Source organism: Kogia breviceps, chromosome 4 (assembly GCF_026419965.1).
Source record: "Kogia breviceps isolate mKogBre1 chromosome 4, mKogBre1 haplotype 1, whole genome shotgun sequence".
Taxonomy (NCBI): domain Eukaryota; kingdom Metazoa; phylum Chordata; class Mammalia; order Artiodactyla; family Physeteridae; genus Kogia; species Kogia breviceps.
In genome coordinates this window covers 133,911,785-133,938,040 of record NC_081313.1, presented here as the reverse complement: position 1 = coordinate 133,938,040, position 26,256 = coordinate 133,911,785, and the positions used below count along the sequence as shown (strand labels likewise).

The 26,256-nt window shown below is 58.6% G+C and overlaps 2 protein-coding genes across 5 annotated transcripts; one reads left to right on the top strand and one right to left on the bottom strand.

Moving 5' to 3' along the window:
* The first annotated feature begins 271 nt into the window (after positions 1 to 271).
* DBN1 (drebrin 1) lies at positions 272 to 14,692 on the top strand. Of its 3 annotated transcripts, XM_059061632.2 has the most exons (15): positions 272 to 576; positions 5,233 to 5,288; positions 5,871 to 5,983; positions 6,164 to 6,238; positions 6,318 to 6,464; positions 6,605 to 6,682; positions 6,924 to 7,075; positions 7,151 to 7,214; positions 10,469 to 10,528; positions 10,617 to 10,740; positions 11,503 to 11,640; positions 11,983 to 12,153; positions 12,537 to 13,216; positions 13,522 to 13,624; positions 13,817 to 14,692. In XM_059061632.2, exons 1-15 carry the CDS (start codon positions 491 to 493, stop codon positions 13,885 to 13,887), a joined length of 2,118 nt encoding a protein of 705 aa, XP_058917615.1. In that variant the 5' UTR covers positions 272 to 490; the 3' UTR covers positions 13,888 to 14,692. The 3 variants fall into 3 exon arrangements, with proteins under 3 accessions (XP_058917615.1, XP_058917617.1, XP_066888056.1); XM_059061634.2 differs by lacking the exon at positions 11,503 to 11,640; XM_067031955.1 differs by lacking the exons at positions 272 to 576; positions 11,503 to 11,640 and adding an exon at positions 4,103 to 4,344.
* A 254-nt stretch (positions 14,693 to 14,946) lies between these two features.
* On the bottom strand, positions 14,947 to 24,382 carry PRR7 (proline rich 7, synaptic). Of its 2 annotated transcripts, none has more exons than XM_067031954.1 (3): positions 24,342 to 24,382; positions 15,785 to 16,438; positions 14,947 to 15,561 (listed from the first exon to the last, which is right to left on the bottom strand). In XM_067031954.1, exons 2-3 carry the CDS (start codon positions 16,194 to 16,196, stop codon positions 15,164 to 15,166), a joined length of 810 nt encoding a protein of 269 aa, XP_066888055.1. In that variant the 5' UTR covers positions 16,197 to 16,438; positions 24,342 to 24,382; the 3' UTR covers positions 14,947 to 15,163. The 2 variants fall into 2 exon arrangements, with proteins under 2 accessions (XP_066888055.1, XP_058917664.1); XM_059061681.2 differs by lacking the exon at positions 24,342 to 24,382 and adding an exon at positions 24,048 to 24,240.
* Between the last annotated feature and the right edge of the window lie 1,874 nt (positions 24,383 to 26,256).

The window sequence follows — 26,256 nt, the reverse complement described above, 5'->3', positions numbered from 1 at the left end:
GGCCGGATTGGAATGGAGTGGATTTGGGATTGGGACCCGGAGCTGGAAAGGAGAGGGATGAGGCTGGGCCTTAATAGGGATTGGAGAGGTGGGGACGGGGCTGGTTTTGTGGCTGGGGACACCACAGGCGAGAATTTGGGACACGGGAAGAATGGCCCCGTGCAGAAGGGTATACCCCCCCGGGCGCGGGGCGCAGGGACTGACGGCTAGGGGCGTGGGGGCGCCCCGGGGCAGGCCGGGAAGGGGGGGCGGGCCTCCCCCGGGCCGGGTCGGGGCGGCGCTAGGACCGAGCGCGCGGAGTGAGCGAGCCGGGCGGAGCCAGCGCCCCCCGCCCCCCGCCGGCCGGCTCCCCTCCCCCGGCCGCTGGCTCGCTCGGCTCGCAACGCTGCAGAGGCTCCGAGGCGGCGGCGGCGCGGCGACTCCTTGTTTCCCTCCCTCCTTTTCCGTCCGTCCGTGCGTCTGTCCGTTCGGCCTCGGTCCGGCCCGCAGCATGGCCGGCGTCAGCTTCAGCGGCCACCGCCTGGAGCTGCTGGCGGCGTACGAGGAGGTGATTCGGGAGGAGAGCGCGGCCGACTGGTGAGCCCCCGCCCCCGCCCCCCAGCCCCTTTGTCCCCGCGCCGCCGCGCCTTTGTTTCCATCCGGCCCCGTGGCCCCGCAGCCGGGAGGGAGGGGGAGACCCCGAAATGGTGCAGCGGTCCGGGAGGGCCAGGGAGGGGCTGCCTTTGTGCGCGCCGGGGGAGGGGCCGGGCCAGGCGGGGCACCGGCGGGCCCCAAGCGCCCGGAGGCGGCCGCAGCCGCACGGGCACGGTGGGAACGGTAGCCGGACGCGGGCTGGAGAGACGCAGGGTCCAGATGTGTGGCCCGGGGCCTCCTGGTCTTGTGGAAGCCCATCCCCTGCCCCCTCCCCTTTGCCTCGGGCCGGGTGGACAGGTGTGCACGGGCGGCCAAGGGCACCTTTGCCACCTTTGAGCGGGCGAGGACGGGGCAGGGACCGAGTTAGCAGAGCCAGCGCAGCCTACCCGGCCCAACCCGGCCCCGGCCACAGCACAAAGGAAAGCTAGGGCGGGGGAGGAGCAGAGCGGGCTGGGGGCCGGGGCGCCCCGCCCACCGGGGGGCCTCTTGGAGTTGGGGTGTGATGGAAAGACGTTCATTGCCACAGGGCCACCGCCAAGTGACTCCTGTTCCCCTCAGGGGTCGAGGAGGAGGCAAGGATAGGTGCTCTCCTCGATGCCAAGGGGATTGCAGGGAGTAGGCAGCTGGGCTGGGACATGCCAAAGGAACCGAACTGCCTGCCTAGGGGGCCAGGTGGGGTCCCTGGGAGGAAGCCCCCAGGCGCACTACTCTGCAGGGAGTTCCCAGAGAAGGATGAGGGGGTGAGTGGATCTACTGAGCCCCTAGCCCGGTGGCTCAGGGGCAAGGGGCTCTCAGCTCCTCTGTGGGGGAGGAGCTGGGCTGCCCTCCCCTCCCTCCCCAGCTGTTGTCTCCCCCTAGGCTGTGGGAGGGGTTGGACCACCTGCTCTGGGACTGGAGTCCCCAGGGTGGCAGGAAAGCCAGGGGGTTTCACACTGCCCCATTCAGGAATCATCGCCCCCCCCTCAAGATACTCTTCTCCTGGGGCAGATGCCCATTCTGTTCCCTAGGGCTCTTCTCCTCTTGGCAGGCAGGAAACACAAAGTGAAGGCAGGTCTGGGGACTTCACTTGGGCTGGCCTCACCCTCATTCTGGGAGGACACTGACCTGGGGGCTGGAGGAGGGGACAAGATGGCCAGGCATCCATGCCACAGTACTGCAGCACTGGCGGGCGGCCAGGCCTGGAGGGATGGACGCGGGAGACAATCAAGCTTTCGTGTCCTGCGGGTCAGTCACAGGAGAGGCCATCACAGGCTAAGCGGGCAAGCGGCCCATCCGTTGTCCCAGCCCTGCCCCAGGGGGACTGAGATCATGGGAGGAGTTCAGGGCAAGTGGCCGGGTTGGCCTGGTGGAGGAGCTGGCCTTGGGATATGGGCCATGCCTGGAGAGAGGCACAGCCCATCTCGGAACCCTTGCCCTCCAGTCTGGGGGTGCTGCCTACCACCACTCCATTTACCCCTACCTTCCCAAAGGCAGAGCTCCCATAGCCACTGCTGGCCCACATCCTGCTCAGCAGAGGCCGGGGCTCCCACCACCCAGCAGCATCCATGTGGCCAAAGTGAGTTATTCATCACTGGCGTGCCACACCCCTCCCCCACCCCAGTCTGCGTTGTGTGTGGGACACACACAGATGTACACATGCACCGTCATACATACATACATTTGCTCACTCCCAAGGGCCCAGATAAACATTTGGTAGAAAGGATGTGAGGATCACCCTGCAGAAGGGGACATAAGGGCCCCCAGCACCTAGCACAGAACCAGGGGTACAGTGGGGTCTCAAGACTCAGGGGCAGACCCTGCACTCAGAGGCTGGAGGAGGGCATCTTGGGTAAAATTGCTGTCTGGGCAAACAAGGCTTGGCACTGCCCTCCCTTACCTTGCCTCTGAGTGGGGAGTAGGGGTGGGGGAGTTCACTCCTAGGTGGCTCACTGTGAAATGGACCGCTGCCCTGATGCTGGCAGCAGGGGACCTAGGAAGTCAGATTGTGTAGTGAAAAGAACTAGTGTTGTCCTGGATGTGACCCGACTCACTATGTAACCACACAAGTCTTTGCTCCTCTCTGGTCCTCTTGAGAAGAAGAAAAGGGGATTGGGCGATACCAAGGCTCTGCGATACCCAAGGCCCTTCCAGTTCTAATATCCTGAGATTGTCCTGAAGAATCCACCTGCCCTGAGCTCCCCCATCCTCAGCTGACCCCAGGATCTCCCTGGAGCTGCTACATTCCAGCTCCCACCTCACCCCAGTCCACTTTCTCTGGCCGAGATGGTTTCTCAGAGTTTTGTCTCAGTATCGCAAACACCTTCTGGAGCTGCTCTGTGCTCTGTGTTGAAGGACTGAGTTAGATGTCCCACCTTCATGAAGCTTATAGTTCAGGACAGTGTCTGTCTCCAGGGGTTGGAGGTGGTGAGACATGTAGATTCCTGCCCCCCTCCATCCTGATTCCTTGCAGTTTCACCAGCTCCCACCCACCCAAGGCTCAGGCCACCTCAAATGTGTTTGAGAAGCACTGGTGGTCTAGTGAGATCTGGGGCAGGCTCAGGTGCCTCTTCCCGTCCCTGCTGGAGTGTGGTAAGCACTTTGGGGAGGTGCAGCACAGGGCAGGGCTTCATGGGAGCTGGCATTGGGTCCCCGAGAGATTTCACTCAGGGATGGGCATGGGGTGGAGAAACAGGTCTGGCCTCCCTGTGAAGGGAACCACATATGCAGAGGCTCCAGGTTGGGAAATATCCAGAACCGTGCTGGGAATCAGGGAGCCATCCACTGTGACCCGAGTGTATGGTATGGATACAGAGGTCTGGCTGGAAAGGCAGGTGGGCGGAGCTCAGGGTTGAAGGCCTGCTGAAACCTTTGAACTTAGCTATGGTTTCCACCAGGTAAGGGCCAGGGCTGCAGCAGGAAAGGTGGCTGGAGGTGAGTAGGCAAGGAGTAAAGAATGGAAGGTGCAGGGTCCTGGGAGGAGCCAGGGTCCCTCAGAGAGCCTAAGAGAGGCTGACAAGTCACCCCAGGGAGGTGTGATGGCCAGAGCAGTGTCTGGGACTCAGGGTCTTGGAGTTCTGCCTCAGTTTCTCATCTGTGGAATGGAGAAGGGAAGACCCTGCTTCTCTAAGGGCCTTTTGTTCCCAGTGGTGGGTTGGGGCAGCCAGACAGGTGGTGGGACAGCTGTGTTGAGAAGCAGCTGCCAGGACTGTAGCCTGGGCAACAGTTGGACCAGGAGCTCCTGGCCCCACAGCCCACCTGTGTCCCTTTCAGGAGGGAGGGATCCCGAGAAGCAGAGGGCTGGGGGCCCATTTGGCTCTGGCAGTGACTTGTGCTGACCTCATGGGGCTGGGCCTGCACCAGGCCCTCCTTGCTCCCTCCTTGCTCCGCCCTCCACCCTCCTCCCTCTCCCCCTTCCTTCCTCTTCCCTCTCTCCCTTCCTCTCTCTTCTCTCCTCCCTCCTTCCTTCCCTCCCATTTCCCTCCCTCTCTCCCTGCTCCTTCATTTTCTCTTCATCCCTTCACTTCCCTCCCTTCTCTCTTCTCTTTCTGCCTCCTCTCCCTGCTCGCTTTCTCTTCTGCATCTCCCTGGTGCTCCTGCTTCTCTCCTCCTGGCCCCCTACCTTGGCAGTAAGGAAAGGGGAGCTTGGGGGACGGGCTGAGCCTCCTGCACCTCCGGAACATGACCTTTATTCCTGGCCCCAAGCCTGTCCTCCAAGTGGGTCCTGGGGAGGAGGTATCTCTCTCTTCTCTTCTGTGAAATGGATGCTGTGCCACTGCTACCTGTGAAGAAAAAGCTAGGGAGGAGGAGGAAGGAGGAAGGCTGCTAGGTCAGCTTTCTGCCAAAGCTGAGAGGGAAGGAAAGGCCAGCAGTCCCAAGAGGCCAGAGCCTCAGCTAGGGCGGAGGAGGCCTAGGGCTGGAAGGCCAGGAGAGCACATTCACCCAGGGGCCAGAGTCCAGGCAGGAGTGACCACGATGACCTCATCCCCATTTCAGAGAGACTGAGATTGAGACTGAGGGCGTGTCCCCTTGGGGTCCTTTGTGTTCAGGAGAATGCAGCTGGGGTGGGCCAGTCGCGTGCCAATTGCTGGGTTGCCATAGTTACCAGGGGATGCCCAGAGCTGAACAGCACCAGGTTCTCTCTCCCCATCCCCCTCGATGTGGGGGGAGGGGCAGTGGGTACCGAGGCACGCGCCAGGTAGGTTCCTGGCAACGGCCAATGGGGATGAGGAGCGGTAGCCAGGGAACGGTAACCAAGGAACCGTCGCCTTGGAATCTCCATCTCACACCGCTGGCTGGGTTGCAGGCTGCTAGGGCCAGGGCTCTGAGGACGCAACACACTGGCTCACTGGAAGCAAGCGACTGGGCAGTGATTTCTTCCCCACTGCCTGCTCCCCACCTGACCCAGGCCTCCCTCCCTCAGATCCCAGACTGTCCCCCACTGGGTTCCAGCCTGAAATGGTGCTTAGCCCTGTTGTCATGGCGACGAGGCTTAAGTGCTGGGCTGGAACCCCCCTCCTGTCCTGCCCCCTCTGTGTCCCTCCTACCCCGGAGAGCCGTCTCCACCCAAAATTGGCTGCCTGGGCCCTGCCAGTTCTCCCAGCCACCCCTCCCTCTCCCCAGGGCTCTGTACACATATGAGGATGGCTCAGATGACCTCAAGCTTGCAGCGTCAGGAGGTAAGAATTCCAGCCATTCCTTTGCCTTCCTCTCCGCTCCCTCCTCCTCCGGTTGTTTTCTTCCCCACTCGCCTGGCTCCAGGCCACCTCGCTGCCTGCATCCAGCAGACCCACACTTGTCTGGCCAAGTGTCCTTCCTGTGGTTATCCCTAAGATCCCCAGGGTGGGGAGGGAGGGAGACTTGTTTCCTATTTGATTATGCGAAGACTGAGCCTCAGAGAGGGAGAGTGACTTGCCCAAAGTCACACAGCTAGGTGGGAACAGGCCTGGCAGGGATGGCTTAGATCACCCCACTTTCTTGAGAGCCCTAAAAGGTTTTATTTTACCTCAGTGGGTGCCAGCCCCGCGTGAGACTTGATGTGTGAAGAACACTTCCTCAGTTCTTCCCCAAGGTCCTGGGGGATTCAGAGGCAAAGCTCACACCTGCCTGCTGCCTCTTTCACACCAACACAGGACTCTGGGACTTCTAGATCTCTGGCGGTGCCTGCAGAGCCCTCAAGAGGAATCTTTGCTTTGGGTTCCAGGCCCTTTGTGGGGGAGGGATTCAGGAGATGGGGCCTGACACCCTCCTGATTCCCCCAGATGGGGGCTTGCAGGAGCTCTCTGGCCACTTTGAGAACCAGAAGGTGATGTATGGCTTCTGCAGCGTCAAGGACTCCCAGGCTGCTCTGCCGAAATACGTGCTCATCAACTGGGTATGCAGCTATGGGCTGGGGAAGGGAGCCGAAGGCCCAGCAACGGTTATCCTCCGTCCCACTCCACTCACTGACACTGCTGGAGAGAACCCCACTAGTCCCGGGAAGAGAGCCCTGGGCCTCAGCCTGCCGCCAACTCTTGTCCTTTCCCGACGCCCCCTTTTGCTGGGTCCTTTGCAGGTTGGCGAAGATGTGCCTGATGCCCGCAAATGTGCTTGTGCCAGCCACGTGGCTAAGGTGGCCGAGTTCTTCCAGGTGCGAGTGGGGTCAGGGCTCATGGGGGCGGTGATGGGAGGGAACCCTGCTGCCTGAACACGCCTTCTTGCTGCTGCAGGGCGTCGACGTGATTGTGAACGCCAGCAGCGTGGAAGACATAGATGCGGGCGCCATCGGGCAGCGGCTCTCCAACGGGCTGGCACGGCTTTCCAGCCCCGTGCTGCACCGACTGCGGCTACGTGAGGATGAGAACGCTGAGCCGGTGGTCAGTGTGCGCCCAGGGCAGGCCGGCCCTGCCCAGGGCTCTGCCGTCCGGTTCCTCTCAGTCCTCACCCTTTTGCGTGTGGGGGCTCCTGAGCACTCGGCCTGTGGTCTGCGCTCACGCCAGGCCGCTTGACTCTGCAGGGCACCACCTATCAGAAGACTGATGCAGCTGTGGAGATGAAGCGGATTAACCGCGAGCAGTTCTGGGAGCAGGCCAAGGTGTGGACCCTGACCCCGACCTGCAGGCTGAGCTGCCCCTCCCTGTCCTGACCCCGTGGGGTAGCTCTGCCTTCTCTCCCTAAGTGCCTCCCTTCAACAGCATGGCCCATCCTATGTGCTTCCCCTGCTGAAAGAGCAAAAGCCCCTGAATCCTCAGCATCCCGGGTTGGGGATGGGCTGGGGGGCTGGGACGGGCCCCGGGCTCAGGGCCTGCCCTGCCTTGGCTCACGGGGTGCTGCAGAAGGAGGAGGAGCTGCGGAAGGAGGAGGAGCGGAAGAAGGCTCTGGATGAGAGACTGAGGTTTGAGCAAGAACGGATGGAGCAGGAGCGGCAGGAGCAGGAGGAGCGGGAGCGGCGCTACCGGGAGCGGGAGCAGCAGATCGAGGAGCACAGGTGTGCCCTGCCCCAGCCCCTGGGCCGCGGGCTGCGCGGGCCGTCCTGAAGGGTTACCTGCACCTTTCGTTTCAGGAGGAAACAGCAGACTTTAGAAGCAGAGGAGGCCAAGAGGCGGTTAAAGGAGCAGTCTATCTTTGTAAGTTCTTAGTCGGGGTTCCTGTCTCCTGGTGAGGGAAGCGAGGATGGTCCTTGTGTTCCCGGGCCCCTTGCGGGGGGAGTAAGTGTCTTGGGGACAGCGCTGGGCATTCTGGGTCCCGCTGCATGGGCATGGGGTATCCTGTAGTGTCAGGCCTGGTACCTGATCACGGGGGGCTCTGTTCCCTGGCTGTGGAAAGAGACCTCCTTGGAGAAGCTAATACTCTAGACTGAAAGAGGAAAATCTACCTTGACCCAGACCCTCACTGGCCAGGCTCCTCCTGCCCCCTCCCAGCAGGGCCTGAGGGGCTCAAGGTGGATTAGACATGCTTCCTGCACTTAAGGGGCTCGAGGCCTGGTCCCCACAGCAAGAATGCTGCAGAGCCATTGAATGGATCTGGGCTGGTGTTCTGAGCATCTGTATACAAGTGTGTGTAGTGTCTCTTTGAGAACAGGTGCTTGTTCCAGGGGTGCTGGCTGAACCTCCAAACACTGGGATGGCCCATAGGGTCATCATGATTGACCCTTTCAAAATCACAGTGGAGTCAAATCTTCATGCTTTGAATTGAATTTTATACTTGAGAAATAGTTAAGATCATTCAAAGCTGAGCATGGTAGAGTTTAGGACAGGAGGTGGGCAATAGTCATCTGGACTGGGACCGTGATGGGTAGCCATTGGGCCGTGGGGACTCAAACAGACTCCAAGGTCACACCCACAGGAGGCTGGGAGGGAGCTGGCAGGACAGACCTGTCGGCACTGGCATTAATGGCTGTCATAGGTCATTCCACTCACATTGGCTCCTGGGGGTGGAGAGGACATGTGGTTAGTAAGCTGCAGCCTCATTCATTCAGCAAACCCTTGCCACCTGCCACGTGCCGGTGTGAGAAACATGGTGGAGAACAAGATGAACAAGGCTCTTTTACAATTAATTCATGAATTCGTTTATTTTTAATTGTGGCAAAGTGTAGGTAACAAAATGTACCATCTTTACCATTTTTCAGTGTACAGTTCTATGGTGTTAAGTGTATTTATATTGTATAGCCATCACCACTGTTTATCTCGGGAATTTTCTTCATCTTCCCATATGGAATCTCTGTACCCATTAAACGCTAACTCCCCATTGCCCCCTCCCCCAGCCCCTGGCAACTGCTTTCTGCTTTCTGTGTTTAAGAATGTGACTACACAGAGTACCTTGTATGAGTGGAATCATGCCGTTATTTTACCTTTTGTGACTGGCTTATTTCATTTAGCATAACATCTTCAAGGTTTATCCATGTGTCAGAATGTCTTTTCTTTTGAAAGCTGTTAATATTCCATTGTATATGTATACCAGATTTTGTTCATCCATTCAGAGCAAGTTCTTTTTGAAAAAGCTTATTTTTATGGAAAATTTCACATACGTTCACAAAAGTAGAAAGAACAGTGTAGTGAACCCACTGAACTGATTGCTCATCTTCACCAGTTACCACCAGTGTTTCAGGCAAAGGCTTACAGTGTCACATCATTATTTTATAGTCTCATCTGGCCCTTTAAGTGTGGCTCATGTGACAGTGACAGTAGGTGTTTTAGCAGGTCACTGTGGTTACCCTGCAACTTCAGGTCCTCTGAGGGAGTTTCCACATGAGAAACTTTGGAGTTTAGAACCATGAAGTGCTTTATATTGGCTTAAGGAGCTATTCTGCTTTCTCTCTTCTGATAAGAATTGCATTCCTTATGTGAGTTCCCTTTTTGCCTGGGATGCCGGGGAGCTTCCGTTTATCTGAAGATGCTCAGGCATAGCAATGCTATTGACCTTTACGGTTAGTGTACTGATGTCTCTCTCTCCAACCCCAAGCTCTGATTTGTTTCAGTGGTTTTCTCAGCGTTACGTAGTTAAGGTTTTTGTGGTAAGCTGCCTCTGGTCCTTTTTTTGAACAAGGCAGAGGAATCTAGCAAGGTTATACTAGGCAGGGGCAGCGTAACAGCAAAGCCTGGTGGGATATACATTTCGGGGGGAAGACAAGGAGCCTTCCCCAGTGACTGGAGCCCGCTGGGAAATTTGGGAGGAGAGAGCAAGGTCAGAGGAGGGGTTTAGACTTCATTCTGGAAGACACAAAGTGGCAGTTGGGGTGACAACCCTCTTGAGGCTTTTGGTGTGATGAGTTCAACTGAGGAAACAGGTACGAGCTGAACCTTGGGCTGGCCACTCACACACATAAGTGAGTTCTTATCTTGTATCACCCACAGAGGGCGGGGAGATGATCCAGAAACAGGAAATTATGACACAGTGTAATCTGTGGTGTATGCCTGGAACACCTCATGGGGACCCAGGGAAGGAAATGACCTGAATGGGCCAGGGACCCCTTCCCAAGGAGGCAGTGCCCAAGCTGAGGCCGGAAGCAGGAAGAGCTGGACCTGGGGTGGGGGTCGGGCACTTGGGGAGAGAGGTTCATCTCCCATGCCAAGGCACGGAGGTGGGAAGTTGTATGCATGTTGCGGGAACTGCAACTACATCATGCTGAGGACTTTATGCCTACATCTCACAGGGTGTGGGCGAGTCAGGGTGGGAGGGGAGCGTTGTGAGAGGTGATGGACTAGATCAGGCAGGGAGAAGGGAACGTGGGCCAAGCAAAGGGGCCCCACCTACCTTTACTCCTGTGGTTGCAATCTCAAAAAACAGCGAGTGAAGTGGGCATGTGAAGGGGGCAGTAGGGAGTGGTGGGGACTGTGGTGAACTGGACAACACACGCCCTATGGGCTGCTATAGTGCAGCTCTAGTAGATGGCTGCTTTGGGACACCCTGGCCTGTGTTGCCAGGGCTTCTGGCATTTCAAGAGAAACTGGAGACCCTGATCTCAGTAAGAAAACCTGATTTTTAAGTGATGGCGACTAATTAACATTTTGAGAAGATCCTTTCAGGTCTGTAGAGAAGAAATGGGGGGAAAGAGAACAAGGAGGCAGGGGACTAATGAAGAAGCCTCGGTCGTGATACCAAGATCCACGCAGCAGTGATGGAGGTGTGGTTGGCTAGGTGCTGGGGTAGGAGGTTCAAGGGAAGTTAGCTGCAGAGCAGGGAGTGCTCCTGGATGGCCCTGGGTGCCCAGGGGCCTGTCTGGACAGGAGATGAGGTGGCTGAGGACCTTGCAGATAGAAGGTGCTGTGTGACTGGGTCGTGAAAGTGGTTCCAGATAGTGGAGGAAACATGGGGGCTGTAAGAAAGCCAAGAGCTCCTGTGGGAGTGGGGTGCTCAGAACACCTTCCCTTTTGGTTTCCAGGGTGACCAGCGGGATGAGGAGGAAGAGACCCAGATGAAGAAGTCAGAATCAGAGGTAGAGGTGAGAGCCGGGGGGACCAGACATCTGAGTTTGGTAGAGCTGCCTCAGTCAGGCCCTGCCTGGCCTGACCCTTTCCATGTGCCCCCAGGAGGCAGCAGCCATTATTGCCCAGCGACCTGATAACCCACGGGAGTTTTTTAAGCAGCAGGAAAGAGTTGCATCGGCATCCGCAGGCAGCTGTGATGTGCCCTCACCCTTCAACCACCGACCAGGTAGTCCCAGCTCCCACCCCCACCCAATCCCCACTCCTCAGGTTTTGGCCTTGAGCCTCTTTGGGACCTTTCTTGGAAGGGAAACCTTGCCCAAGGACCCCTTGGAGAAGGCAAGGCCCATCATCAAGTGTGCTTCCACCCACCACCTCCAGGTGGCAGGGCTGAGAAGGGCTCAGGCAGGGTCAGTGTTGGGCCTGGGCTGAGCAATGGGCTGTGCTAGAGCCATCTGGGCATTTCTCACAAGGGCTAAGGCATCCCCCTGGCTGCAAGGAGTAGCCCTGCTGGGGTTGAACTAGGTCTTATCTGAAGGGCTGTGGGTGCATGGGGAGTGGGCGCTTTCCCTGGTCCTGAGTTTGAGCAGCCTGGAGCCTGTACCCAGGGTTCCCTGTTTGGATTCACCCTGTGCAGCTTCCACCTCTCCTTGAAGCCCCCTTCCGCTCCCTGTCTGCTGGCCTGTTTGCCCCTTCTGTGTGCTTGGCTCTGTGCTAGGGTTCCAGGGGTGGGGCAGGCTGTTGCGAGGCATGGGCTGCCCTGAGGCTGGTTGCATTGTGGCATGTCAGGCTCTTTGCTGTGTGTGGCTGGTGTGGTGGAGTCATCTGTTGGCTTGAGGCTCCGGCCCAGCTTGGCTAAATGTGCGCCCTGGATGAAGGCAGCTTGGACATCCAGGGCCAGCCTGGGGGTGGATGAGGCCTCGGGGTGGGGGTGGGGGAGACTGACCCTCTCTTGTCCTCTGTCTCTCTCTCTGTCTGTCTCTCTTGGCAGGTCGTCCGTACTGCCCTTTCATAAAGGCATCGGACAGTGGGCCTTCCTCCTCCTCCTCTTCCTCCTCCTCCCCTCCACGGACTCCCTTTCCCTATATCACCTGTCACCGCACCCCAAACCTCTCTTCCTCCCTCCCATGTAGGTAGCAGCCCCAGGCCTCCGTGGGGGGGGTAAGGAGGGCCCCCCGCTTCCCAGCAGCTCCCCTGCCCTCACTCCCGCAGTCTGACTGCTGATCTCTGGTGTTTGTCCCCAGAGCAGGTACCGCCTGCCTCTTTCCCCTGGCCCTGAAGGGACACTGGCCCTTAGGGGCCTGGCTTACAGGGTCTGGAGCTGTGGTCTGGCCCCTGGGGGGCCTGGGGAGCTCCAAGCCCTGACCCAGACTCCGGAGAGGAGGGGCTGGTCAGGCCCCAAGGTGGACGATCCTGGTTCCACCTGGCTCCCTGGCCCTTACTGACCAGCCTAGGGGTTTTTGTTCCACAGGCAGCCACCTGGACAGCCACCGGAGGATGGTGCCTACCCCCATCCCTGCCCGGAGCCCATCTGACTCCAGCATGGCCTCTACCCCTGTCACTGAGCAGATCGAGCGGGCACTGGATGAGGTCACATCCTCGCAGCCTCCACCACTGCCACCGCCACCCCCAGCAGCCCAAGGTGTGTGAACGGTCCTAGCCCCTGGGCTGGGAACTCCAAATGGCCATGGTAACAACCCCCCAGGGATCTGGGCCAGACTATACTGCCCTGGAAGTGGCTGGGGCAGGGAGGAGCCCTGGTCCGACCTGCCCTCTCTGAACCTCAGTGTCTCCCTGGAGTGGGGATCGCGCCTTTCTCCCAGGGCTGCTGAGAGGTTGAAAGACACTAGGTAAAGGGGCAGTGGGGCCCAGTGGGTGCTAGAAGGCACTCTGCATGGAAGTCTTAGTGGAGACCTTCTTTTCTGGACTCCTCAGTGGGTGGGCAGGGTACTGTAGGGTGCCTGCCCAGGGCCTGCATCCTTTCCTGGGAGCTTGATCACGTCTTCTCCATCTGTGCTTTGACAGAGACCCAGGAACCCAGCCCCGGCCTGGATAGTGAAGAGACCAGCAAGGAAACCAGAGCAGCAGACCCTCAGGCCTGGGCCAGCCCCCTGGAGGAGTCCCCTCAGGCACCAGAGCCTCCCCAGGGCCAAGGCAGCCCCACGGAGGACTTGATGTTCATGGTGTCTACAGAGCAGGCAGTCCTGGCTGCCTCTTTAGAGCCTGCCATGGCTGGAGCCTCTGCAGCTGACACTCCAGCAGCTGATGCCATTGAAACCGACACTGCCGCTGCTGACACCAGTGTTGCCAACACCATCACCCCTGCCACTGCCAGCCTCATTGATCTATGGCCTGGCAATGGGGAAGGGGCCTCCGTACCCCAGGCTGAGCCTAGGGCCCCCACACCACCCTCAGGTGCCGAAGTCACTCTGGCAGAAGTGCCCCTGCTGGACGAGGTGGCTCAGGAGCCACTGCCGCCGGCAGGTGAAGGCAGTGCCAACCTTCTCAGTTTTGATGAGCTGCCTGAGCCACCAGCCACCTTCTGTGACCCAGGGGAGGAAGTAGAAGGGGAGCCCCTGGCTGCCCCCCAGGCTCCAACTCTGCCCTCAGCTCTAGAGGAGCTGGATCAGGAGCCGGAGCCGGAGCTGGAGCCAGAGCCCCAGCTGCTGACCAATGGCGAGACCACCCAGAAGGAGGGGACCCAGGTGGGGCTGGGGCTGCCTGATGGGAGGGGAAGTGGTCAGGGCTGGAGCAGGGGGCTGACCCTGCCTTCCTGAGGCTTGCAGCAGTACCCTGCCCCCTTTCTCTGTGACCCACATTGTTGGGGGGAAAGCTGCATTTCATTCCCCCTCCCTGGGCTAGCTCTGCTTTTATTTCCAAGGCAGGCATCTGTGTTTGCCTGGCAACCAGTGATAGAATCGCTGGTTGCAGGGGAAACGTGCTCAGGCCTGGTAGGTCAGCCCTAGTCCTGCTAGGTGGGACCCAGTGACATGGAACTTTTCTCCTACAGGCCAGTGAGGGGTATTTCAGCCAATCACAGGAGGAGGAGTTTGCCCAATCGGAAGAGCTGTGTGCAAAGGCTCCGCCTCCTATGTTCTACAACAAGCCTCCAGGTAGTATTGGGATGGGTGATGGTATTGGGATGGGTGATGGAGAAGAATTTGGGTGGCGGTGCTGTGTTCAAGTGTGGACAGGCAGCACCCGCCCCCCACCCCCAGCTGGCACAGCTCCCTAGGGTTGGGAGGGACACAGGCATGGATCTGCTGGGCCATCTCCTTAACTCCCTTCCCTTCCCCATACCATAGAAATCGACATCACCTGCTGGGATGCAGACCCGGTACCAGAAGAGGAGGAGGGCTTCGAGGGTGGTGACTAGCAGTGATGCTTGCCCTCAGGCTGCCCTCGCCAAGGCCGCCCACCTGCGCCGGCCTCTGCCCAGACGGCCCGCAGTGCCTGCACTTGCAGCAGCTCCGCCTGGCACCCACTCTGGATTCCGGCCCTGGCCGGGGACTTGGCCGCTTCCCTACCCACAGGGCCCTACTTTTACAGCTTTTCTCTTTTTTAAAGTTGATAGGAGACTTGTACAGTTGACTGGTTTTCCTCCCGTTGGTAGTTGAGATGCTGTTGCAAATTCCACCCCCTTCTCACCCGGTCCAGATTGTAGCTCTTAGTCCTCCCTGCTCACTCAGCTGGCCGGGGTGGAGGCCTCACCCTGCTTGGGGCCTGGCGTGGGGGGAAGTTCTGGTGGGAAAATGTTCCCCCCCACCTCTTTTCCTAGTTTTCTGTTTCTTGGAAAAATATCACTTTGTATTCTCTGTCCAGGGCTTCAGATATTTTGCACGAATTTTAAAACATGGCAATAAATGGCTCGTGGGCTCTGGCTCCCTGGGACCCGCCCCCTCCCCCCTTCTCTTGACCCCTCCCCACCTGGCCCGAAGGAAGTAGCAGGCCCAGCTGGGGCCTCTCAGCTTCCTGGCCCTTTCCTGCCCCCTCCTGCTGGGCAGGTCCCAGGCTGGAGGCCCTAGGCGTGATTCAGGTCAGGGCTATGGCTGGCCCCTTTCCACCTCCTCCCTCTTTGCTTGGGTTCCTTTTTCACGTTCAGTAACTGTTTTTTGGAAAGCACAAACTTCTGTAACAGGTCGTGCTCATGTCTGTTAATAAAGAAATCCAGATCCCTTCGGGCCTGCTGCTCCGGGCCTCCAGGGGCTGACCTGGGGTGGACCGCCTGCCACGACCCCATCCCCAACTCTTCTTACTTCCAAGGCTGCAGGGGGCGCCCTCATCAAGGGCAAGGAAGGTGGGGTATGAGGCTCCCTGGGGAACCGGCCAGTGGTTTGAAGCAGGCAGACCTCAGGTTTAGTTCTACACCCCCAGGCCGGTTTGTAGCTGAAAGGCGCAACAAGGTTCGGTCCCGATAAGGCCGGGCACACCTGGCCGCCGGAACCTTGGGTGCAAGCAGTGGGTGCCCCCTCCGCTTGTACCAAACCAGATCACACACCTTTATTATCCTCAAAATGTAACAAACGGGGTAAGAAATCCCTCCCTCCCGCCCCACCCCCACCCACCCACCTCCGCAGTCGAAGGGAAGCGTTTAAAAAGCCCCGCAATCAGGCCAGGAGTCCGCGGGTGGGGCCCGGGACGCCGGGCGCCCTCTATACGGCTGTAGTCCTCCCGAACAAGGGGATGGAGACCGGCAGGCGCCAAGCTCCGTGCTCCAGTGGCTCTCGGCTGCTGAGCTCCGAGTCGGTCCAGCTGGGGAAGACCCGACGGGTGCGGTCCGCCTGCAGGCAGAGCGCAGGGCAGGGCGGCGCGGGCCGCGGGGCACTGGGCAGGTGCAGCGCCGACGTGTAGCCCCGGTCCAGGAAGAGCGGCTTGTAGCTGGGCGGCGGCTGCTCCTGTTTCTCCGCGCTGTCGCGGCGGCTCAGAAAGGGCGTGACAATCTTGCGATAGAGGCCGCGCGTGTCCGTGAGCACCTCGCTGTAGGGCGGCGGCGGCTCGGCCATCAGCACCGCCTCTTCGTAGCACGGTGGCTTGGACGTGTCCGATTCCGCTGCGGAGTGGGAAGCGGTCCGAGGCCATGAGGCTCTCCGTCCTCAGCCTCCCGCAGAGGCCTTGGCCAGCCGCCAACCCCAGACCCAGCCCGCTCCCTCCTCCTACGTTCTCAAGGAGGCTGTCCTGTGGAAGCCCCGCGGGTCAGCAGCGAGCCCGCCCCCTGCCGAGGCCTCGCCCACCCTAGTGGCCCAGGCTGCCCTCTGGCGGAGGTCGCTACTTACCTTGGCGCGGGTAGCTCCACGGCCGTGGCGGTACTGATAGGTGCGGCGGCGGTGGGTGCGGAAGCGCGTGGTGGTGTGCGTGTGGCTGCGCGTGCGGCTGCGCGGGCCCGTGGTGCAGTAGCGGGTGCACGTGCACGTGCTGGTGGGCGTGCGCCGGCGCCTCGAGACGGCTGCGGTGAGGTGGTGGCGGGGGCGCCAGACCGGGGGGGCTCCCGGCCAGGCTGCCCTCGAGCTCAAGGGGCTCCAGCTCTAGGGCGCGCAGATTCTGCTCACGCAGCCGCTCCTCCTGGCGCCGTTTGAGGCGGCGGCGCAGGAAGCTGCAGAAGCAGCAGAGTAGGACGATGAGACCCCAGATGAGCCAGAAACCGGCAAAGCACGTGAGGAACGTGTAGGTGCCCTGGGACATAACCATGGCGGCGGCGCGGGCGGCGGGTCCTCGGCTGTTTCACTGGACAATGGGCTCCTCGACGTGGCCCCGGGCCCGCGCCAAGCTCCCAGATGCCTCCAGCGTCACTCGGGGACCCGCGGCCGGGGGCTGCCCGCAGCTGGGTTCAAGTCGTGCGCGCGCAAGCAGGGGGCAGCAGTAGCGGCGCCCTCTCCTTCCCATGGCGCCGGCAGGCACGCTGGCGGGCCTCACCCGGGGACGCGCGGGACCTGTGAGACAGACACAGGGCGCGGTGAAGGCGCGCTGTAGCCCCGGACGACTTCCCTGCCCGCGCCGGTGCCCTGCGCAATCCCGGGGAAGCCTCCTCTGCGGAACCTCCGCACTCCGCGGGGGCCCGGTGACGTCACCGCGATGACGTCACGCTCCGAGGTTTCCCCCGTAGGGCTTTCCCGTATCTGAGACCCGGCCGCCGCCGCCGCCGCCGCCTCCCAGCCGAGGTGACACCAGTCAGGCCAGCAGGGGGCGCGCTAAGGCCAGGTTCGGCCTCAGTGCGAACGGGAGATTAGCCATCCGCATCCCCGGGGTGCAGGGTACCCTAGCTCCGAAAGGGCTTGAGAGGCCCATAGGCAGACTCCCAGGGCGCTGAAGGGGAGTCATGGCGCGGTTGTTTTGCGGCGGAGAAAACGTGGTCCACCTCCTAGGCCCCACAAGCAGCCCGCCTGTGCCCAGCTTCAGCCCTATGCATACACACCCGGCAGCCCCTGGCGCCCTAGGCCTTGTATCCGCTCCCAACCCTGGATGTCCAAAGCGTGGAACATTCCGAACCGCACCGCGGCTTCCTGGTTGTCTCAGCTCTTTTAGGGGGGGATCGGGCGGGTGGTTCCCGCGGTACTGCGTGCTACCAGCCTGTCTTTGTCTGAGCACAACGCGCCGCCGAGCGTGGGCCGTTCCCTCTTTTCCTTTACTCTAGGCGCCTCCGCTTGCTGAATCCCAGCTCCGTCTCCGCTTCCTCAGCCTCTTACCCATGCGCAGCCCCACTTGGCCCTGCCCTTCTAGCTCCAGGCCGCCATGTCTCTTCCCCCAATTCCTTTCCCCCTCTGCAGAGGGGTAGGAAAACTAGCTCAAGTAATCAGTACCACGTGGTTCCACATCACTCCAGATGGGCACCTCTAGTTCCATCTCCTCTCCACAGCCAGGGTTGACAGGGGAACCTTGCATTCTAAGAGGTATGTAGGAGGGAACCCTGACTGAGGAGGGACAGGCGACTGCTCACCACCCCCTCAGAACAGGAATGACCCCTTCCTGACTGCTTTATACCCAGGGGCTTTCACATACAACCCTGTGGGGTAACAAATTATTCCTGTTTTACAGATTTTACACAATTAGCTGTGTGGATGGCAGTTGACGGTTCCATAATTTGAACCCAAGCCTAGCCACAAAACCCTAGCCTGGGGTGGGAGAGTGCTGCTGCTTGAGCTACTTTGTGGGTCTCTTCCAGGAGCCCCATGGACCCCCCATCCTCAGCATGCCCAACCAAGGCACACATGCATTCAGCTCTGGGGGCCACAGTGGGCCTGAGCCCCAAGCTGGGGATCCCACATTAAGGTGACTTAGACTGGTCTGAGAACAAGCTGGGGGGAAGCCAGGCCACACGGGCCACCCCACACTTCTCCCCCAGATGGCTCCTTTCTGACTCCGTGACTGCTTTGTGCCATGTGCCACTGGTGCCCGTGCCAGTCCCTTTCTCCTGGGCCTGTGTTCCAGAACAGACAATGGCAGGAACAATAGCTCCACCCGCCCCCTCGACAGCCCCACCATGAGGCTGCCATGGTGACGCAGCCCAGATAAAAACACGATGCTGCCAGTCACTGGGAGTTAATTAAATCTGTTATTCTCCTTTTCCTGAGCCCACAGGAATTTTCAGGAGTGCTCTGAGGAAGCTGGCCCTAACTAGGGGGCTCCCTGGTCTGCAAAGTAGGAACAGCTCTGGGTCAGGAAAGCAGTTCTGGGGCTGGAGTTTAGCTGAATTAGAAATAAAAATACCTGCCAAGGATTGTCTACTGTGTGAAGCCTCATTCTAGGACCCTTCTATGCAGAGTAATCTAATGCAATCTTCAACACCACCTTCTCACTGGGGGTCATGCCAATTTGATGGATGAGACAGGCTTAGAGAAGGAAGTGACTTGCCCTGGGTCACACAGCTAATAAGGGGAAGAGCTAGGATTTAGCCTGAGTGTGAATCCAAAGTCTGTGTTGAAACACTTTCCCCTAAGTGATGAGTGAGATGTAAATAAATGCACGTGAGCACTCAGTACAGGAGATTTGGCAGTCGTGGGGACACGCCAGGCTGGCCAGCCTGTAGCCAAAACGCACCTTCCTACTCCTTCCCACCAAAACTTGGTGCTTCTGGCAACCAGCTCTCAGCTCAAGAGTGGGAAAGGCTACAGGGTGAAGGAGAGATGGAATGGCAGCTCTAGGGTTAACAAGGAACAAAGGACAGGGACTTTGCCCTGAGGGGTCCAGCTCAGCTCCTGGGCATTAGGAGGACTGGGACAGGCCACACCCAAGACCCATTGGGTGCCTCTGTCGCCTCTCAGCCTGTCTCATCTATCAAATGGGCATGACCCCCAGTGAGAAGGCGGTGTTGAAGATCACATAAGATTCTGTGTGGAAGGGGCCTAGAACAAGGCCTGACACACAGTAGACAGGCCTTGATGGGTATTTTTATTTCTAATTTAGCTAAACTCCAGCTGAGAGGCAGGAACTATTGCTGAATTTTACAGACTTGGCCACTGTGGGTCTGAGAGAGGAAGTCTGCCTAAGGTCTCACAGCTAAGGTGGCCCTCTGACCCCACACTGGCTCCAATGCCCAGTTTGGTGGGGAGGGGGTGGGGGTGGGACAATGCCTCCTGGGCTGCTGCTTCACCCTGGTGCTCCAACAGGCCCACAGTGCAGGAATCCTGCCTGAGCCTCCCTCCTGCCCTGTGTCTGGTCCACAGGAATTGCTCAGTAATATCTCATCTAATCCACAGTAGTTGCCCAATATATAAATGTCAAGGAATTAATTCAGGCTTTTCCAAGTGCTCTTCCTGACCAAGCCAAGCTTCTCAAAGCCTTTCCAAAGGGCTGTTCCTTTATCCCTTCACACCCGTGCATGCTCCTGTCTGGGTCTGGGGCGCCCTTCAAACTCAGACCCTGCCTCCTGCTCACAGCCACTCACCTTCCCCATCCCCTTCAGACGCATGCCTGGTCCCTAGTAAGTACCAACTCCAACTGTTTGTTGGGAGCAGAGCCTTTGGCCAGACTCATCCTTAAGTCTGCCATTTTATGATTTGTTTTCTGTTTGTTTCCTTATTCTCTTTTCTTACCTTTTTGCGGGTTATTTGGACATTTTTCAGGATTCCGTCTTGGTTTATTTGTGGAGTTTGTGAGTATATCACTCTGTAGGGTTTTCTTAGGCCACACACTCACTGGGAGCACAGCAGGGAATGGGAGTGAGAGCTGGGGGGTGACATGTTGTCTCAGTTTCCTCATCAGTGGCCGTGGAGAAGAGTGAGCTAATCCATACAAAGGGCTTGGAGATGCCCAACAAACATGAGCACTGCTGTCCACAGTCTCGGAGCTGGGGGTGCAGAGGTGTGTGCCCCCGGGCTGGATGCCACAGGGAGTTCTCTCAGTCACCCTATAAACTAGGTGAGCATTCTGCCCATTTGACAGATGAGAACACTTGGCTCAGAGAGATTAAATGACCCCCAAGGTCACACAGATCTCTTACTCTAGGGCCTGGTGCACTGCTGTGGGCACCTCCCACATTACTCCTCTGTATGGAGAACCCCGGCACCTTAACCTTAGACCCCAAAGATCTGCTGCTGGGTCTTTTATCTCAGCCAAGGGCCCACCATTTACACCATCTGCCAAATCCTGTTGTTTTTAACCCTCAGTATAGTGTGTCTTCATCTGTCCACTTCCTTTTGTCCCCCCACCGCAGCTGGCTGGGTCAGGTCACTGTCATCTCTCACCTGGGCCCCCATTACTGTGCTTGCCACCACTCTCTCTGCTTCCACACTGTGCTTCTGCCTGGCCTGCCACTCTCCACACTGTCCATTTCCCACTGGCCCGCTCCTGAACCCAGCTGCTACACAGCCTCGCTGCTCTCACCCCAGCGCGCGCTCCTCAGCCTCACCTGTTGCCTCCCTGGACATGTCAGCCTCCAGCTACCTCACCCTGCAGGGCTGGATGAGAAGTCCAACTATATCAATCACAGTGTTCTGTAGTGGCCTGTGTCCAACACGAGGGCTGCATCTGCCTTGATCATCTGGCATACGGTAGCTCAAAAACCACTTGTTGAAGGAGTAACTGGAGGTGTCCAGTTACCTGTTTGGTCTTTTAGCTGTCTGACAAGGAATACCTCAAGAGCTAGGTTTGCATCTAGTTCATTCCTGGGAAATGTTGGCTATTCACCAAAATGTCACTGAGAAAGCAGCTCTCAGCCCTCACAGGGAGGTTTATAAGCAAGCTGAGGATGCATATGTCTATGTGAATAAAAGGAAAAGTCTACGTGGAGATGTTTACCAGGGGCTCTGGAGCGGAAAGAAGGAATCCCAGGCAACAGGGGCTCTGGGTCACAAGGGGAAGCCCTGGATGTGACACCAGAGTTGCTGTGTCAAGTGAAGGAACAGGCATTCAGGCCGGGGGACAGAGGAGATACAGAGGAGAGTATGGTGTGTGGAATGAGGGTGGGGTAGGAAAGGTGACTGCTCACCTCTCCTGAATGCCCTGCACATGCCAAGCCCCCTGCTAACCTCTCTAGATTCATTACCTCAGCGAGGAGGGAGCTGCTGCCACTCTGCAGGCAGGGAGCTGGGGCCAGTTCAGGCCCACAGAACCTGTGGGCTTATGAAATCCAGGGGACTGTAAAGCCCACTGTCCTGGCAGGAAGGCCATTTTAGGGAGGCACTGGTGACATTTTTACATTCCTCCCACACCAAGACAAATGAACTGAAGCCAGAGAGAGATGATGGCAACCGTCCCAGCTGCCACAGTCGGCCAGGCGCGGAGCTGGCCAGAACCTCATTTCCAGCGAGGCCAAGGTACTGGCTTGACACCCTCACCTGCAGGCAGCATCTCTGTGATCCAACCTCGGCATAATGCCAGGAACCCAGGGCTTGCGAAACTGCAAACAGGACAACAGAGATTGGGGCCCTGGTGGGTTGGTGTCTACTGCACTCAGATCTGCCCCTGCAAGGGAGTTGGCCACAACTCGGGGGTTGGGGGGCAGCAGAGGTGACTGCACCCTCTTTTGAGGGGCAGCCTGGTGAACACGCAGAGCACTGAGCAGGGAGCCCTGGGTTCAAATCCTGCTTATGCCCTGCCCGGGCTGTGTAATCCCATCCCGGCTATTCCCATGCCTGAGCTGAAGTTTCTTCACCTGTATGATAGAGATGATGAGACCTGCCTGGCAGTGCCAAGGTAGGAGCAGAACTGATAGGGGATGTGAAAATACACCAGCATATACAGCTGCACTTACAAACCAAATGCCAGCAACTTGCAGCCTCAAGAGGCTCCAATGTGGAAACTGGCCCATGGCACTACATCTACACAAGCCTGGAGATGGTCTAGCAAAAACTGCCATCACTTTCCCATGGACTAGAGATCTCAGCCTTGTGACCCTCAGGCTGGACACAGTTCACGGACATGTTTTGTTGGCCCATAATCATTTTTTAAAAATATGATTAATTGCCAAGATTTAAAAACCAGGAGATTTTACATAAATTTCTGGGTCAACTTGAAAACTGGACAACCTTGTCATACCAAGTCCACACTCTCAGATGGTGACATAGACTGCAGCTGATTAGTGCCCTAGTCCACCTGGGCCTTGGAGGCATTTGGGTTTCTAACCCCTGAGCTAGACTGAGCACCCATAGGGGCCAGCAGTGCATGGGCCCATCATTGCTAAATTCCTCTGCTACAGCCAGGGCTGCAAGCTGACCAGGCCACAGAGCCCACAAACCAAGGAATAGGGCCTTGGGGGTTTCCCAGGAGACTGAGGTAGCCCTCACTGCTCAGCTTCCCTCTGAAAGAGAAAATGGAAGGGGGGAGGAAAGGAGGCAACCCAGCCATAGCACAGTCCTACAGAGCATCTGGGGGCAAGAATCTGGCTGATTTTGCTGGAAGAAGGAAAGGTGTACCAAGGCCTAAAAGACATAGGGAATTTCCTCACTGGAGGAATGCAGAAGAAGGTTAAGAATGCTCCTCTAGAAGGCTCTACAGTTCTTTTCTGCCTGGCTCACAAGAGACAGTATGTAGCAATACCAAAGCAGAGAAGGGCCATGCCAGTAGAGAAACCTGCACTGGAAACCCAGCCCCACCACTTATTAGTCGTGCAACCTTGGGCAAGTCATTTTACCTCCCTGAGCCTTGGAGTCATCATCTCTAAAATGGGGATAATAAACTTACCTTGCACAATGTTGTAAGGACTAGGAGATCATGGATGCAGAGTGCTCAACACAGGTCTCACACAGAGCAGGAACAGAATGAGAGGAGCCTGTGAGTAATTCCAAAGGCACTGCTGCCTGTGGGAGACTCAGGCCTGACTTAGGATACCACCCATCTAAGGGCATCTATGTCAAGGCCTCACATGACCAGGTAATGGTCACCTCTGGTACCCAGGAGACCTCCCTGGATGGGAAAGGAAACCCAAGGGGGGTTGTGGTCACTGGGATGTTGGGTCCAAGGCCTGCGGTTGGGGCTGGCATCTGCTGAGTCAGGCCCGGGAGAGCTGGCAGGAGGGCCATTTCTCTCCCCCAGCACGCTATCCATTCAGGGGAGGTTGGGAGGGGAGCCAGAGGTCATTTCCTCTGACTCAGCGGCCATTCTCCTCTCAGAGGAGCTCCCCTGGAAGACAGGACATCTCCATGTGGCGCTGGCCTGCGTGCCGGCCAACCTGCAGGCCACCCAGCACAGTCTGGGCTTTGTGCTCAGACAAGAAAAGGACACTTGTGATCCAGACAGGGGGCCGGGTGCTCCTATTTGGCCTGGGCTTCAGCTTCCCTGGGTCAGCAGTGTCCTTTCCTCTGCTACTGCCCACGCTCCTTCCACCCCTTCCCGGGGAATGGTGGCTTGAGAAGAGGAGCAGAGACCCACCGCGGGCCCAAGCCACGGTTTGGTACATGCTCTGGCTGTGAGGAGGAGGGATGCAAGCGTCTTTCCTCTCCCCTGGTAGGGACCATCGCCCTTGGGGCACCCAACTCGGCTCAGGCCATTTCGCTGGCGGGGGGTGGTGGTGGGGGATTTGGGTTTGAGGAGACGGGCACAGACCCCGGACCCATGCCTCCTCCTCCCGTGGCTGGCCCAGGGGCTGGCCCGCCCCCACGTATGCTGCCACCCCAGGAGCCCTGCTGCGACGACTGCAGCCACGTGGGAGCCAGCTCCTGCCCACGGGGCCGCTCGCCCCCCACCCCCACCCTCGACGGCTGTAGAGGCAGGCACACCCAGACGGGCCAGAGGGTCGAAGTTCCCCCCACCGCGAGAGGGAGAGTCCCCCGGGGCTTCGGCCCCTCGTGGGGGCGGGGATTGGGGGTCGCCGCCCTGCAGCAGCGTTGCCGGGGAGCGCAACCCGGTTGCTGTGGCAACCGTTTCCAAGCGAACCGGCGGCGGCTTGCGCCCTGCTCCCGCTTCTTGGCTCACTGGCGCCTTCCCTCTCTCTCCCTGCCTCCCTCCCTTCCTCCGGTGTGGGCTGGGGGAGGGGCTGGCCGGGGCGGGGGTCCGGGGCGGCGACCCGGGGCCAGGGCGCGGAGCCGCTCGCGGGGAGGGGCTCAGCGCCGGGACCATCTTCCGCCCGCGCTCCGGATCCGACCGGCCCGCCGCCGCGGTACTCACGGGCCCAGGCATCCTCCTCGAGCTCGTCCTCCTGGCTCGGGGCGAGCAGCACGGGCCCGGCGGACAGAGCCCGCGACCCGGGGGAGGCGGCGGCGGCCCCAGGGAGCGGACTGTGGCAGCGAAGGCGGCTCCGAGAGCTGGGCTGGAGCCGCGGGGCGCGCGCACGGGCGCGTACACGGCGCGTACCGAGCCCGGCGTGCGCGCGCGCGGCCGCCGGCAGAGGGCCCCCACCCCCCGTCACTCGCCGCCGAGGATGCTGTCCCGGGAGCGAAAGGCTGAGGACCCGGCACCCACCTGCCGCACCGACACTCGGCAGGAAGGGCGCCGGGTTCACCCTGCACAGGGAATGCCCACGCCACGCCGCACAGCTCCTGGCAACAGGCTGTCCGGACCCGGCAGACGCTAGCAGACCCGGTGCACACCGTCGTCGGCCGAGCACACAGGATGCTCAGCCAAGGAGCTGAGATGGAGAACGAACCTACCGACCTACCTACCTCAACCCGGAGAACGCACACATGTCCAGGCCCTGGCCACATCCTGACAGGCACCGCACACACGCAGTGGGCAGGGGCTGGAGCAGGCAGGCACCCCAATGTGGCTCCAACTCACAAATACATAGCCCACTCCCAACTCACGGCCCTTCCCACTGTGTTCCCAGCACACACTACCACATGTCTAGTAAGTAGCACAGGGAAACCTAGTGCTGGATCCATAGCCCTGGCTTTCATGGACCCTGCTCATCCCCAAGGAACAGAGGTGAGCTCTAGTGAGGGCCCCGCTACCTAGGCTGAGTCTGAACCTGACTGTCCATCAGCCTCTTAATTGGGTTGTTTCCAGTCCAAATTCTCCACCATGCTTAGGGTGGTCTTCCAAAAACATCCTTCACCATCATGTCAGCTGGGACATTTTGGGTTCCAAGTGACAGAACCTCAAAACAAACAGACTTGAGCTCAAAGGCATTTGGCTCATGTAACTGGGAAGTCCAGGGGTAGATTTTAGCTGTGATTACAATTGTGTTCCAGCAATGGAATGAGGCATTTATCTGTTCTCTCCACTCAGTTCTCTTCTGTTTGCATTATTTTCAGGCAAATTTGCCTCCAAATGGTGGTGAGGATGACCCCACAGCTCTAGGCACAAGCCATCCAGCCCCAGAGGAACTGAGAACCCCAATTCTTCCCCAACAGTTCTAGCAGCCCCCTAGGTTCTTTTCGGATTCATTTTGGCCAAGTGCCCATAGGTGATCCAATCCAGGTATGGGGGAAGGGATATGTGTTCAGCCACCCAGTATCTGTTACCTTTTCTTTGAGCACCCTGATTTCATTGGGGGGACTCATTTCACCCCATTAGTTGCCCCCAATGTACAATGGGCAGGTTCCCAGCCTGGTCATTTGGATTCCTTGGATCTGGAGCTCAGTGGTGCAGAGACATAAACATGGCTGTAGCATTTTGCTTCTGGAGGTTGTGCCTTCATGAGCTGCCTCAGTTCTGGTTCTTCCCATCTCAGCTCCTCCATATCCTTTTTTTTTTTTTTAAATTAACTTTTGGCTGCATTAGGTCTTCGTTGCTGCGCGTGGACTTTTCTCTAGTTGCGGCGAGCGTGGGCTACTCTTCATTGCGGTGCATGAGCTTCTCATTGTGGTGGCTTCTCTTGCTGTGGAGCATGGGCTCTAGGCTCACGGGCTTCAGTAATTGTGGCACGCGGGCTCAGTAGTTGTAGCTTGCGGGCTCTAGAGCACAGGCCCAGTTGCTCCGCAGCATGTGAGATCTTCCCAGACCAGGGCTCAAATCCATGTCTCCTGCATTGGTAGGTGGATTCTTAACCACTGCGCCACCAGGGAAGCCCCTCCATATCCCTTTAACACTTTCTAAGTTAGCTATAGGACAGCTCTGTCACTTGCAACCAGAGATTCCTAACAGCCCAACCTGGGTCACATGCTCTAGGTGTATGTGTATGCAGGGGGTGCAAGCCCAGTCTCATATAAACCAAAAGGACTGAGGGGAGTCTACCCAAAGGAAACATGGGGTGCTTTTGTACATGCTAGGCAAACACCCTGACACAACCACCTACATCCCTTCAGGACTGCCCCACCTTCCAGATGAGACCCAACATCTTAACACAGCTTTCAAAGCCTAGGATGGCAGTCTCACTGACCTCCGCTCCAGCCGCTACCCCACATTCAGCCATCCTAAACCACTAGAGGCTCTAGAC

Bases quoted from the DNA above. Each gene is read 5' to 3' on its own strand.
- DBN1 (XM_059061632.2), top strand. From the start codon at position 491: ATGGCCGGCGTCAGCTTCAGCGGCCACCGCCTGGAGCTGCTGGCGGCG. The intron at 10,529-10,616 runs GTGAGAGCCGGG...ATGTGCCCCCAG, and splicing joins AGTCAGAATCAGAGGTAGAG to GAGGCAGCAGCCATTATTGC. The intron at 10,741-11,502 runs GTAGTCCCAGCT...CTCTCTTGGCAG, and splicing joins ACCCTTCAACCACCGACCAG to GTCGTCCGTACTGCCCTTTC.
- PRR7 (XM_067031954.1), bottom strand. From the start codon at position 16,196: ATGGTTATGTCCCAGGGCACCTACACGTTCCTCACGTGCTTTGCCGGT. The intron at 15,562-15,784 runs GTAAGTAGCGAC...CCCACTCCGCAG, and splicing joins GTGGAGCTACCCGCGCCAAG to CGGAATCGGACACGTCCAAG.